This window comes from Electrophorus electricus, chromosome 25, assembly GCF_041902795.1.
Source record: "Electrophorus electricus isolate QZ-2024a chromosome 25, ASM4190279v1, whole genome shotgun sequence".
In the NCBI taxonomy this organism is placed as follows: domain Eukaryota; kingdom Metazoa; phylum Chordata; class Actinopteri; order Gymnotiformes; family Gymnotidae; genus Electrophorus; species Electrophorus electricus.
Window position 1 is genome coordinate 8,685,001 of NC_137521.1, and position 14,588 is coordinate 8,699,588.

Here is a 14,588-nt window from a genome sequence, read left to right on the forward strand (position 1 = left end):
AAGGGGCGTGGGAAGGCGTGGTGGCGTGGGGAGCGCAGATACAATCGCGTGCAAGTCGTGCGAGCCTTGGTTGGCGTGCCCTTTGCGTGGGGTCCACGTCATTAACGCTGCGGTGCCCTTCTCTGCCAGGGTCGATTGTACCTCTACCTTAACCCAGTGTAATGTGCAATGCCTCAGCACAGCCACCAGGGGGAGCATTCCTGCCCAAACCTTTGGACCGTTGGATCGAGCTATCAGATGAGGATGTATGTTGTTCTGAAGTGTTTGGACATCAGTGTCTGAAGGTTGTGGGAAGTTGTGTACCTATTACTCTCCCCTATAATATATAAATGTATGTGATCACTGTATTAGGTATGCCTTGACTATAGCTGTGCTGTTTATATTGTGATCCATCACTGCTGGCACCACTGTGGTGCTCTAGTGACCGTACTGAAGTCCTTTAGCCTGGATATGTTGTTTTCTCCTTTACTGGTCTCTTTCATAAGTGACCTGCTTTTGACCAGAGAACAGGTGTTAGCTGGATACTTTTAATTAATTTATACTATAAATGCACATGTAACTACTTTACATGCAAGAACATATAAAACTCGTATTTCCTTTGTGTCCTCTGGGTCATTTTATCTCTGCTATTTCCTATTCGTCCTCAGTCAGATCATAAAAGTGTCCAACATAGGACTGGTAGCCTGTGGGAACAGCTGTACAGTAGGTGCACCTAATAAAGTGATTAGACAGTCTACAGACATATTAGCTGAGTAAGTGACTGTGTAAGTAAGTAAGCAATGTAAGCACCTTACTAGATACCCAGGGTTGCTTGGCCCTGGGGACGGACGGACCTTGGACACCTTGCAATCCTGTTGTCTCACTGTGAATGATGTCCTGGCTTTTTTTGAATCCCCTGAGCTCTCTCTAAGATGGATAACTCTTCCCCAAGTCTTCCAAGTGTGTTGTTAAACTCAGGGGCTGGTTCAAGACTTTCTGCTCCAGTGAATGTGTGGCTCATTAATATTCTGCTGCATCTCTCCGTACCCATCAGCCCCTCTGGCAGCCCCAGCGTAGCATAGCGTGGCGTTGCGTAGCGCTTCACAGCGCTCTGTCCTTCTGGCCTGCTGACAGCTCTTCACTCCGCCTGGCTCCTCGCCCAGCCCCGGTCCCCGGCACCTCCCCCAACGCAGGCCAAAGCCACATCCACTGCTCAGATCTGCATTAGGCTAAACTGTTCCATCAGCATTCCTCCCGGCCATGGAATTCACTCGTGCAGCACTCTCAACCTTTATCTCTGCGTCTGTGCTCCGAGTCTGCCCCTGCCGACTCACAGAGGTTTGATATTCAGCTTTAAGCTCACAGCTTATGATTGCTGGTGTTTGTTGTGTTTGGCAGGGCAGTCAAAGAATGGCCAAATCTGACACCGTGTTCTTATCTGGGCTCCCACCGAATGTTTCTGTTGCCTAGCTTACCCAGAATGCTTTTGCGGTGCATCACGTCTGTTTGCTGCTCTGGGCACCAGCGACGAGGGCTTTCAGCTCAGGGCTCTTCCTGAAGGACTGGCAACTCTTGATGGCCTTCTAGGTGGGAATTCGATGCTTAGGGCCACCATCACATGTGAGGTGTTGCTCTGTGCACTCTCGGCCGTGTGGATGCTCCCCGCTGCAGCGCCACATGCACCTGCCATTTTGTCTTCGGCGCGATATTCACGCGAGCCATCCCAAGCCTCTGAGCAGTTAGCACCCGTGTCCCCACCTTGTACCATCTGAGCCCTGACCCGGGGAAAAAGCTGGAAATCGCTCGTATTTGCGCTTGTTAAGCGCATCTTCCATTCCGAGGCCTCTCCGGAGAGGATGCCATATTGATTGTCTTTGTTAGCTTGGGAAGCGCTCCAGAAAGAAAAGCGTGTCGTCTCCGCTGAGAGGTGATGCTGGGTGGGGGAGACTGGAGAATGACTCGGGGTGTAAATAACGTCAGAGCTGTCATAGCAAACCAGCAACGCACACAGGTCGCGCTCAGCTGGCTTAAATGACGGGCCTGTAATCATGCTGAAAGCAAGTTGGGTTTGAAGGTTTTGATAGTAGGGGTCTCCATTTTCAAGATTAAAATGAGAAAATTCGTCATATTGTTTTCGTAGTTGATGGTCTATGTGGGGCTGCGTGTGTGCGGCTGCGTGTGTGTGGGTCTGCGTGTGTGGGGCCACGTGCGTGTCTGCGTGTGGGACTGCGTGTGTGTGTGTGGGTCTGGGTGTGAGGGGTGTTCAACAGCCTGAGCAGTCTCTTTAAATGCTTGCATTAGATCACTGAGCCCCATAATATGAGGGAGCTAGGAGACCACGTCTCCCTGCCCCAGCATGCCTTAACGTCTCTTCTTCCCCCTGCGCACCCTGCGAATGGACGTGAGCTTGGAAGCTGAGCGTGTGGGTTAGAAACACGACGTGGCAGTCGCAGCCTGGTTACACGAGCACCCACCCCCCCCCATGCGGCGTATCGGTGCGCCGGAGATGGATCTCTTACATTAGGCCGCTTTGCTGATGTGCCGAGTATCACATATCAAGTATATCGGCGGCCACCTGGGCCACACTGTGAGGCTCGTCTGCGTGTCTGCTGGCTGTCCTGATAGTGACGGGGAGGGAGGAGAAAGCTTGAGGAAGGAAGAGCGTGGAGAAGACAACAGAAAGGAGCAGGAGGGGAGGAGGGCGGGGGCCGCATGGCTGCTACTCTCCCTTCTGCGTTTTCTCTCATGATTAATTACCTTGACCTGAGCCTGGCCAGCTTATTAATGAATGGCCATAATGCTTTATCCCAGGGGATGGAAGCTGAACCATGAGGCACCTCACCTCTATCCTCCTCTCTCTCTCACCTCCCTCCCCCATCTTTCTCCTCCTCCCTCTGCCTCTCTCTCAGTTTCCGGCACCGTCTCCCTCTCCTTACCCTGCTTTTCTTTCCCATGCGTTCTTTCCGTATTGGCGTTCATGTTACCCACGCTCTCTCCTGCCTTCTCTCTCCAGCTTGGCCTCTGTGTCTTTAGTGCAGACTCCTCCCACTCCCTGCTCATTCTACACTGCAGCTATTTAGTCGGGGCATAATGAGCAGACTTGCAGAATCAAGTGTCCAGAGATGCCTGTTAATCCCAGGAGCTTTGTCTGTGTCTCTCTCTCATACCTTGCTTCACACTCTTTTCCTCTACCTGTCTGTTACCCTAATTGCCATGATTGGTGCTTTCTACACAAGGCTTAGGTATTATGTTTAAGGATTTACGATGAGCAGATCCAGGACCAGTCAACACGTGGGGCTCTTAAGATGAGCGAGTGGGCGGGTGTGAGGAGCACTGGCCTGTCTGACTGTTTCTCTGTCTTTCTCTAGATGTCCTCCATGACCGTGCAGAGGTCAGTGTTCATGCAGTGTGTGCGCTGGGCGGTGTGGAGTCCTTTCTCTGAGCCGCGTGGCCCCAGCCAGAGTGTGTGTGTTGGCCTCCAAGGTGGTGCCATTCCCAACCCCTTTGGTGTCATGGTTTACACAGTGCACACGCAGCAGGTAAAGACGCAGCACACACACATACACACACACACACACACACACACACACAGTGCTTATTAGAGCAGAAAATAAACTAAAGGGCATCACTGCCATAGCAGTGTCCACACATACCAGCAGGACATCACTGCCATAGCAGTGTCCACACATACCAGCAGGCGTCCAGTTCACAGTCTGTGCTTTAATCCTTTAATATGACATCAAAGGCAGCTACATTTGTGGATACAGGTGTGTTTCGACCCTGTGTGTTTAGACGCGGGTGTGTTAGCCTTTGCTGGTGAGCCAATGCCAAACTGAAGCACATTTCCTTATATTCACTCCATACATGTCTCTTCACACTAATGATTCATTACTGTGTAACGCATTCTGAGAGACTAGAGATAAAAAAGGTGCTTTCAGCATGGACACACACACACACACACACACACACACACACACACACACACCATATTATAACTCATCCTTCACAGCTGCAATTAAAATAATGGTGGCAGTGTAATTATATAATTACTCTATTGAATGTCCTCTTGGACTGCTTCTGGTGCGCGTGTCCAAGCAGACCAGTCCAGGAGTACTGTGGTTTCACCAACCAACTGGCTCTAACCTGCTCAAACTGGCTTGAGCCTGAATTGCAGTCCCAGTGCCATGGTTACCACGTCAGCCTCCTCCCTATTGTGCCACTGTCACATCAAAGTTGATTAGCATCATTAGGAAACAGGACCTTGCAGCGGAGACTCTGCCTCACCCCAGAAAGTCCTCCAGGTTAGCCCAATGCTGGGATAATCCTTTGACTCATCACATGGGCTCAGCGGGAGGCCGGAAGCCGAAGCTCCTTTACCTCGGCTAACCTGGCACGGCTAACTGTTTGGGCGGCTATTCACCCGTCTTGGTCTGCAAAGGAGAATTTCATCAGGCCATGAATTGAACTTGCGTGGGAGGGGGAGTGTTTTGGAATGAACGGATGTTCTACGCTCTCCACCCTCTTCAAGGCTGATGCAGGGAAAAGCGTCGTCAAGTTCAAGCTCGCCTCTGACGTGGAACGTTCCACCTCCGGCGCGACGCCGAAAACAGCCGCTCGGGACGCGCCGCCGTCTAAGAAGTTCCACTCCACATCTCAAGGTGAATCAGAGTTTTTAGGGTTTTTTTTTCCCCGCCTAGTACCTCCAGTGTGTACAGATTAAATGCACATCTATCCTAAACTGACCCATTTTTAAAAGTGATCAAGGTAGAACAATGTCCCAATGGTTATGAATTTGTGCTGCTTCACTCTTCAGCCATATCCAGGAGACCGGAGGAACAGTCAGACTTCTCAAACACGTATACTTCAAAACACCACATTACAAGCAAACATGAGTGCAAGCGTGAGCAAACATTCCTCCTTTTTCTCCCCCTCTACTCTTTTGTCCTCCTCTCCTCTGTGTGACAGTGTAATTAAGGTCCTTTTTAAATCCCTGCACTGTTGTTTTCCATCTTTCTGACAGTGTAAAAGGCTTCCGCGGCTGCGGTGTGATGGAACACGCGGTCTTCTTGTGCTGTGGTATTGTTTGCCGAGTTAACGCCACAGATATTAATAGGGCTGTCCTTAATTCTGAGATGACACTGAGACGTGCACTTTTCCCAAGCGTCGCCGAAGCCGCGACATTTTCTCTACCGCTTTTCTTCTCAATATGAACGCCGGGCTTGTCACGTTGGAGGTCGAGGGTGAGGAGCATGTTCGCGTCTGCCTTTGATGTTTCTGCTCACATCTGTAACTGACTGTCATCATGGCTCAAACCCAAACAGGCTTCTCAGCCTGCCACGCCACGCGCCTACGCATTCAGTGAATCTATGTTTAGTACAAGTAATTAATAATGAATGTGTAATTATTAACTCGGAGGTATCGCTCTAGGAAATCACGCAGTAATCACACACTGGAACTCACAAAGTAAACGCACCCTCGGCGATGGGCGTGCTCTCCAAAGTGCGCGCAGGGACGGGTCGGGCTCTCTGCCACTACGCGATCCGTAACGAAAGGCGTGTGGCACCATGTGCGAGGGGCGTGCGCCTCCGTGCGAGGGGCAGGCACCCCTTCCCCGGGGCGAGGACCGATGTGGGCCTGCGTCACGCCACCTCGTGCGTAACGAGGTGATGTCCCGCCCAAAAAACCCTCGCGGTGAGAGCACAAGGCGCAGGACACACGGCGTAAGGCGAGGGGCGAGGGGAGACGAAAGGAGGCAAGAGAGGAGGTGTAAATGAGAGCGCCGGCATAGTGAGAACGAGGCAGAGAGAACGTGCAAAAGGAAGATGAGTTTGGGTGGGCGCAGGGCAAACAGATGGCGCATTACCCAGCGAGATGACGGGGTGGTAGTTCCACTCAACACCCCTGCATGTTGGGGGGCATGAACTTGCGGATGTCTGCTTACACACCTGGCGAGCGGAAGTTCAGCCCCAAAATATCCTTCCTAATTATGTTCCTTGCTAAATTTGTCAGAGGAACTGAGCAACTCTGGGGCATCGTGAGGTGTCACCATTTCGGTGTGGTTCAGTTCACACACTGAAGGAGAAGACAGTGTACCCCCCCCCCCCCCCTTCGCCCTTAAAGTTTGCTTTGTTGTTTTAGCTGTTTTAATATACAAGATGCCCACAAGCAGTATGGTAGTAAACGTGTCGTAAAACAAAATAAAAACTTAAGATGTGGTGGAAAACACTTTGAAGTTTTTGTATTGAATAAGTACTGTACCTATACTCATGGTGATTCTTTAAGGCAACAGTAGATCTATAAAACAAAAAAAAAACAAAAAAAATCAAAGCTCTTTTTTTTTTATATATATATATTTTTTAAAGCATCATTAAAGCAACAAAAACCTTGCAGCAGAAATGTTGATCAATTCCAAAGGAAGCCCTGTGTGGAGGAAGGGTGAACTCACCAGGACTGCTTGCTTCTCTTCACTTCCAGATGAGAGTGAGCGGGAGCTGGAGGACACGCCCCTGCCCAGCGCCCATGGTCCTGGGGTAAGACCCTCACTACCTCCACCAGCACCTCCTGCCTCTGCTCACTCACACACACTTCACTGACTTCACGCCTGCCAGTGTTACACGCCAGCATAGAAAGCTTTTTTAATTTGGGTGTTTGTTGAATCGGTATGTATGTCAGTCGTTGCCAGGTGCATCACGCGTGTTCCAGTTTGGCTCGGCCTCTGGGGAGCCCCCGAGCATCGCCTCGCGCGCCGCCCGCTGCTGACTGTTGTTCCTGACGTGGCAACCCTGGGGCGGGTCGTGCCGCGCATATCGGCATCCCGGGGCGGGCCGGCGACACGGTCTCTGCTCTTCACCTGAGACTCGGGCTCCGTACTGACGGAGGGATGCCGTCTCTGGGCCTGCGGAAGGAGAGCATTTGGCTACTAACGGGGAAGACGTTAGCGGGCCGCACCATCTGTTACTCCGAGGCTGATTCCAGATGGATTCCCTTTGTGCGTGTTAAGTGCCTGGGCCGCGTTGCGAGGGTCTGGAAGAGCGGTATTAAGTCGTTAGTGCGGCAAGCGTGGGAGGCCCGGGCTGGTGGGTGGCCGCGCGCGGGAGGCAGGCTTGCCTCTCACGACAGCCGCCGCGCGGGTCCTGTGTGATGGCTCATACCGCAGAAACGACATGGTTCCTCCTTTCGTTTTAGAGAAACCAGAAGAGAAGTGTGTTAAAAATAGAAAAAGTGAACATTAAATTCAAAAGGAATAAAATGATTGGCTGTGAGGATTGGCATGTATACATTAAGCAGGGCGCGTGACTGGCTGGCCGAGGCACTGGGGCCAGTCTGTAGGAGGTCTGATCCATGCTGCCTATCGTTTAGTTGGTTGCTGCTGGTAGTGTTGCTTTTTTCCTGCATGCATCTGAGTCGTGCAAAGCTCCTGGATTCATCGGTGGGAGTGTTTAGGGCAGCAGACACAGAACAGTGCTGTTGGCTTGAAGCAGAGCGAGCGTGGAGTCCGAACTCTCTCCAGCTAAGAGCAGGCCAGGGCGGCCAGCCTGCACATCGTCTGAGAGGCCCGGTCACCTCCTCACATGTTGGGCCTCATTGATTCTGGCAAGGAGTTCGTTTAGAGAGTTGTGTAACTTAGTTGACAGCTCTGATGACTCCACTGAGTGTGTGTGTGTGTGTGTGTGTGTGTGTGTGTGTGTGTGTGTGTGTGTGTGTGTGTGTGTGTGTGTGTGTGTGTATCTTTGCAAGCATGGGCTCACAGGCTGGAAGGCATTTCTGTCTATCTGGCGGCCTGTGAGGGCCATATCACAGCACTCTGATGTTGCTTGCTGTTTCTCTCTCTCACACCCTCCCTCTCTCTCTCTCTCTCTCTCTTTATCTCCCTCTCTCTCTCTCTTTCTAATCACTCTGCTGTCTACATACCGGGTGCTCTCTGCATCCCAAAATGGAGGCGTGGGGATTACCCCTCCCCTCCTCAGCAAGAAGGCTTCCCGATAACAAGCTCTCACTCTCGCTCATTAGAATTTCAGAGCGGTGAGACAGGACGGCCTGGACCGTTTTTGGAGTGCTCGGCCCAGGTAGCGAGGCTCTGCACACCCCCTGCGCCCGTGTTTGACCCACCAGTGCCTGATTCAGGCGCACACACCCGTCGTCCTTTCACAGCTAAAGCCCGTGGGAAGAAGCTGCCGTTTTCTTTTCTCTTTCTTTCTTTTTCGTTCTCTTTTTCACTCCCTCACTCTCTTTTTTCCCAGCAGGTATTCTGGTGCTGCCGTCACTGCGTTATTGATTCCTGTTTTTAAGCCGTTGGAATAGTAAATGTATTCCAAACACAGGCAGGCTATGTGAATATTGACAACCGTACTTTTTATTCTGACCTCATGCTTTTGTGCTGACAGCCTCTCTACACTGTCAGCTGACTCTCTCTCTCTCTCTCGCTCTCTCTGTCTGTTTCTGTCCCAGAGCTGTCACGGTCATTCTTTTTTATTTTCGCGACTTATGTGTAGAAGCCTCTACTTATCGCAGAAGCCTTACGGGTTGTTTTGAGGTGCCATATTGGCCCGAGGCGTTCCCACTGTCCGCGTATGGGTTCGGGCCAGCCGGCTCTGAGCAGGGTGCTCATCCGTTTGCCCCTTGTCTTTGCTCATCAGACACATGACCTCAGAAAGACTGTACAGACGAGGCGAAATTGAGAGGGGATCGCTAGCTTCAAACAAACAAACAAACAAACAAACAAAACCACAAAAAAGAAACAAGCAAATGACCAATGACTATACTTCATCCAGAGCCAAATCCATGCATTGCAATGGTCACGGTTTCTCTCCATGGGGATGACCAGTGTTAGCAGAACTGTGTGGTGAAATGCGAATGGTAAACACTGATGGTAAACACTGACTTTCACTGGCTACATAGCCACTTAGGCCTGAGGGCGTGCCGTGTTAGCAGTAATCGGCCCATTAACCCTGTGGTGAGCCCAACCAATCACAGAGCAGCACCGAGGGCAACCCCAGACAGCACAGCCACTCCCTGTTCAGTCCACTCACAGCCACGTCCAGCTGAACTGTTCCGAGTGTACAGCACCTGCACTCCTGGGAACCACGTTTAAGCCGTCAGCTAAACGCCCAGCTGCCGCGTGTTCTTACATAATGGAAAATCACTGTGCACAAGTGCGAGAGTGAGAGAGAGAGAGAGAGAGAGAGAGAGAGAGAGAGTGGGTACTAAGTGACTTCACCGCACTGGTGTTGCAACCCACCATCACTCGCCATGTTGTATCGGAATACATATAGTACAACCAATAGACAGGTAGTTTTACTGTAACAGTGGCTATGTAAAAAAAAAACTAACAACACCAAAAAGTAGTCAAAGGATCTCCTTTGAGGATCTGAGTAACTTGTCTGTGCCGTGTTGAAGCCTGGTTTTGCTGAAGTCAAGGCCGGGAGACCCGGGTCACGGCTGGGCTGAGAGGAGGGGCCGCCGGCGCCGTAACGAGCAGCAGGAAATGGAACGGCTCCCCCAAAGCCTCAGTGTTCGCCTGCATTATTCATTATATTAATGTCCCTATTAAAGATGCTGAAACTGATGACAGTAGCACTGAACGGGGGTGCGTGGGCGGGGGAGGGGAAGCTGGGGGTGTTCGTAAACCTTTTTGTTTAGCAGGAACTTGGAGTGAGAAACAGAAGGGTGATGGAGAACGCGGGATTCGGATCAGGGCTGGTCGGGATATGAATCTACAAATCTGCGTGCGTGTGTGTGTGCATGTGTGTGTGAGAGAGAGAGGGAGAATGTGTAAGTGTGTGTGAGAGGAAGACCGAGAGAGAGCGAGAGCGAGCGAGTGGAATGGCGAGTGAGGGAGTCGTGGCACCAAAAGCTGGATATATCACGGTGACATTAACCAGGGTTCTAATTTCATCCACTCTTTGTGCCGGCTGGATGTGGCTCGGAGCTGCTGCCAACTGTGCGGGGGCTTGCCATGATGTCACTTCCTCGTACCTGTTGTTTGTGGAATAAATATGTATAAAAAATTTTTCCCTCGTTATCTCTCTCTCTCCTCCCCTCCTCTTTCTCTCCTGCTTTCGCCCTCTATTTCTCACATTGTTTTCCGTTTCTCTTTCCCCACTCCCTCCTCTCTCTTTCTTTCTGTCTCTGTCTCCCCCTCTCCATGTATCCCTCTCTGTTTATCCCTCCCTCTCTTCTACCTCTTTCTTTTGCTCTCTCGTTCAGCTCTCCCTCTCTCAGCTGGCTGCCACTTCACGCTACCCGACCATGAGCCACACGATGGCGTCTCCATGGCAACAGCAGCTTCCTGCTCTGCTTGCGCCCTCCCCGATGGCATCGGCCCACCAGCTGTCACATGTCGTAAGATTTCCACCCACACACCCTTGCACTAACGCACACTCGCACACAAAGGAACATGCGCATTAAAAAGTCCCGACGCACGCACAACCCGCATATATATGCAGATGGGTTTTAAACGAAAACCCACATGAAGTTCAAAAGCTCAAAAACTCTCAAACTTCATTTGTACACTTTTAAAGTGATCTCCATTAGCACACACACACACGCTGGCTACACCCTGTATACAATGTCCCACACACTCACATTGCCAAGCTGTATGCCAAAAACATTATTATTTTCTCTTGGCTTGTTCTTTTTTTTTTTTTCGTTCATACTCCCGTTTGACAGAGTTATGAGTTCAGGTCTCCTCCCACATGCCAGTTGTGTGGGTGCTCTCTCTCAGGTCCTCTCCAGGGCTGGCTTCCGTCAGGCGTGCACACTCGGGAACAGGCTCATTTGCACATCTACATCTGTCCTTGGCTGGACCTGCAGACATGGTCCACGCTGTCCAAACAGCTGTGCACACCAGGTTAAGAGCCCGTCCGGCTCCGTCTCCAGCCGTTTTTATCTGCACGGGGATGCAGCCACAGACTCCTAATGAGCAAGCCCACCGCGCCAGGAGCAGGAGAGTGGCAAAGAGACTGAAATAGGGGCACTGGACATTAGCCTGGGATACTTGGATGAAACTTCACAGCCTTGGGGGGAATAGAAAGGTGTTCAAAAGGAAGAACTGTATAAAGGAGTGACCGAGCACTGAGGTCTGCGTGGGCACTGGCAGTGCACATGACGGAAATACAGGACACTTGGCGTGCTGCCAGTTCCTGTGCCGACAGTAAAATGCGAAACAAGAGCAGTTCAGTAGGCTTTCATTTGGGGTCACTGTGTTTCTGCTTGGTGATTCGACCAGGATGAGACGGAACGCTTGACTGGAGTTTTATTCCCCCGGCGCGCTGGAGTTTGTGGGGTTCCGGTGGCCACTTTGCTGGTGACCAGTGTGCACTGAAGGATGTGACACTGGGCCTCTGCAGCTGAAGGTGCTCGGCGCTCGGGACACAGCTGGCCTCTGCCGGCCGGCTCTCTGTCTTCATCGCTGCCTTCTCTTTCGCTCTCTCACACCTCCCTCTCTATTTTATTCTCTCGCTCTCTCTCCCTCCCTCTCTCCCTCTCTGTCTCTCTCTCTCTCCATTCCCCCTCCCTCTAACTTTCGCTCTCCCACTCTCTTGTTCTCACTCTCTCTCCCTCTCTAACTCCCCCTTTCCCTCTGTTTCACTCACTCACACTCTCTCCCTCTCTCTCTCGCTCTCTCTCTCTCTCTCGCTCTCTCTCTCTCTCTCTCTGTCTCTCTCTCTCTCTCTCTCTCTCTCTGTCTCTCTCTCTCTCTCCCTCTCTCTCTCTCTCTGTCTCTCTCTCTCTCTCCCTCTCTCTCTCTCTCTCTGTCTCTCTCTCTCTCTCTCTCTCTCTCCCTCTCTCTCCCTCTCTCTCTCTCTCTCGCTCTCTCTCTCTCTCTCTCTCTCTCTCTCTCTGTCTCTCTCTCTCTCTCTCCCTCTCTCTCTGTCTCTCTCTCTCTCTCCCTCTCTCTCCCTCTCTCTCCCTCTCTCTCCCTCTCTCTCTCTCTCTCGCTCTCTCTCTCTCTCTCTCTCTCTCTCTCTCTCTCTCTCTCTCCCTTCCTTTCTCACCTCCACTCTCCCCTTCCGTTGTTCAACATCGCTGTATTTGAGCAGCTGTCTCATCTAAAGTTTATGCGATTCTTAAAATTTCAAAAATTATTAAACATTTAATGCTGACAAATGTTTAACAAGTAATAATTTAAAAGCTGATGAAAGCAGTTGTTTTTGCAAGAAATTTTCGGTATCACTTTTCGAAAAGTGACAGAGTTACTGCTTCCAACGCGTCTGCAGCAGGACCAAACCTTTACAGATTCCAGATGCCAGGAGCTTGTTCGTGAAGTCTGTCTCAGTGCAAAGCCGGCTGTCCTCCCGTGAAAGAAATCCATAAGCACAGGAACTCAGTATGTGTGATTATGTTGAATTCCCTGTTATTATGTCAAGAATACCTGTCAGGTGGTAATATGTATCTGCCAAAGCGAGACAGATCTAGACGGCTATTTGGCCAACGTTGGTAAATCACACAAGAACGAGCTTGCCTAATGTTGCAGCTGTGTGGAAGAAGTTGGAGATTTTTGTAAAATCTCAGTGCTTTGAGGGGCTGGAGGCTTCCTAAGGTTCATTTTGATATGCGTTTATTGTATCGTCGATTTGGTTAAAATGTTGGTGGGTTAAACGTTAAGCTCGTTGCAGTGTTAATGAAATGTTTCCTCCAGCTTTGTAGAATTAGTGTGGCGTTTGTTTCAGGTTGATCACCACATCATTGTCTCCATGTAAGTTCAAGCAGAGGTTAAGAAGAGTTGTAGGCATCACTGTCACTCATCATGGGCAATTGGTTTTAACTGCTGAACCGGAGCGCACGCACGCACGCACGCAGCCACATGCACTGAAGGATGCTCCTGCTGTTGTTCGTGGACGAGTAGAACACAAGATGTCAGAGATGTACTGTCAAGGTGTCAGACTTCTACTGACTCCGTCTGCACCTCTGAACTGCTCACTCTCAGCACAGGGCAAAGCTCCCCTTACACTTTACACTGTGCGTAGAAAGTGGGCTTCCAGTTTCTCTTAAATACTAGACTCACTACTTCTGTTATCTTAATATAAGGCATTTTATAGCTCTGGAATCTTTGCTTTTATATGGGTGTTATTGCTTGGCTTACATAATATGATTTAAATATTTGATGTGAATCGTGTGTGTGTGTGTGTGCGTGCGCGTGTGTATCAGGAGCATCCCGCTGTAGCCAGCATAGCACACCTGGAGGTCAGTGCATTGGAGAGAGGGGAGATGAAGGATGAGGAAGAGTGTGATCTGCGTGAGCTGAGCTTCACCCCTGTCCATGCCCCTGTGATTGCCCTGGGAACACATGTAGCAGGGTAGGAATCGCATGTTCATCCATGCACGCACGCACGCACACACTCTCCCAGATGCGTGCATGCAGTGTGTTTCCCACTGCCTGCCTTCACACACACACACACTCTGTTGCGCGTTTATCTTGTATTGCATACATATAAACACACACTGGCACAGATGAATTTGCTAGAAGTTCAATTTAAAAATTAAAATCTGAAATTTATTTAACAGCATTGCTAGGAAATAATAAAGTCTATTTTAGTTATTTGCTTGTGTTGAAACAAGGAAATTTAAAAGAAATATTTTTATTTTTTGTAGCACTTTAGTCTGCAATTTCAATGGGATTCTGTGATTTCAGTACCATCACTACTACTGTGTATGCAAAGGTTCATTTGAAGGGAAGATAGTCACGTGATTGATCCTTATTGACTGGCTTAAAGCTTGTCTGTAGTGGTAATAAAAATTGTAATGTACAACACAAGGTTTTTAGTGAAACAGAATGTTTCACTCAAAGGTCCTTCTTTAGCTCTGCTAGTCCAGTCAATAATGGCTATGCGAGTGGTCTTCCCAGAGCAGTATCCAGTCTGCATTACAACAGCAGATGCCTAAGAGCGGGTCATAAACATGAAGAACTGGCCAGCCCCTGGCCCTGACACGATCCATGCCTACTGGCTAAAGAAACGAACAGCTCTGCATGGCCAGCTAGCAGAACAAATGAACCGGCTAACTACTGGCTCCCATCCAGGCTGGCTAACACAAGGCAGGACAGTACTGGTTATGAAGAACCCCAACAAGGGTCAAACACTGCCAGACTACAGACCGAGCACCTGCCTGTACACAACATGGTGGACCAGCCCCCGAGCTGAAGGAGTATGTGTGTGCTCAGAGAAGGAGTGCACCACAGGCTCAAAGCTCCACCTACTGACAGATAGAGCTGTCCACTGGGACTCCCAGACCACAGAGACCAACCTTTGTGTTGCCAGAATCATCTCTAAGAAAGCATATACCTGAACACTCAAAGGCCCAGCCCTGTATAATGTCAACAGAATCTTAAGGGCCATAATCATAAACTCAGTGGAATACTGGTGTACAGCACTAGAAGCCAACTAGAAGACAATTGCGAAGGTGACCATAAAGTGTGGTCTATACCCAGGAGATACACTGTCTCCACTGCCGTTCTGCATAGGCCTGAACCCTCTGAGCCAGGTCATCAAGGGTATTGGGTAGGGTTTCGCGTGCAGAACTCTCATCAGCTACCTCCTCTACATGGATGACACAAAGCTGTTTTTTCACATGTGCTTAAAAATACTCTTAATGGCACTATGTATTGTAGC

At 50.1% G+C, this 14,588-nt stretch overlaps 1 protein-coding gene across 6 annotated transcripts in view; it reads left to right on the forward strand.

Moving 5' to 3' along the window:
* Positions 1 to 14,588, forward strand: part of nphp4 (nephronophthisis 4) — a 103,669-nt gene that overhangs the window by 50,816 nt on the left and 38,265 nt on the right. For 5 of the 6 annotated variants that reach the window (XM_081707384.1, XM_081707385.1, XM_081707387.1 and 2 more), the window contains 6 exons: positions 3,348 to 3,518; positions 4,508 to 4,637; positions 4,793 to 4,879; positions 6,454 to 6,509; positions 10,186 to 10,320; positions 13,129 to 13,277. In XM_081707384.1, the coding sequence (XP_081563510.1) occupies positions 3,348 to 3,518; positions 4,508 to 4,637; positions 4,793 to 4,879; positions 6,454 to 6,509; positions 10,186 to 10,320; positions 13,129 to 13,277 (728 nt within the window). The remainder of the gene's footprint in view (positions 1 to 3,347; positions 3,519 to 4,507; positions 4,638 to 4,792; positions 4,880 to 6,453; positions 6,510 to 10,185; positions 10,321 to 13,128; positions 13,278 to 14,588) is intronic. The other variant, XM_081707386.1, reaches the window with a different exon arrangement.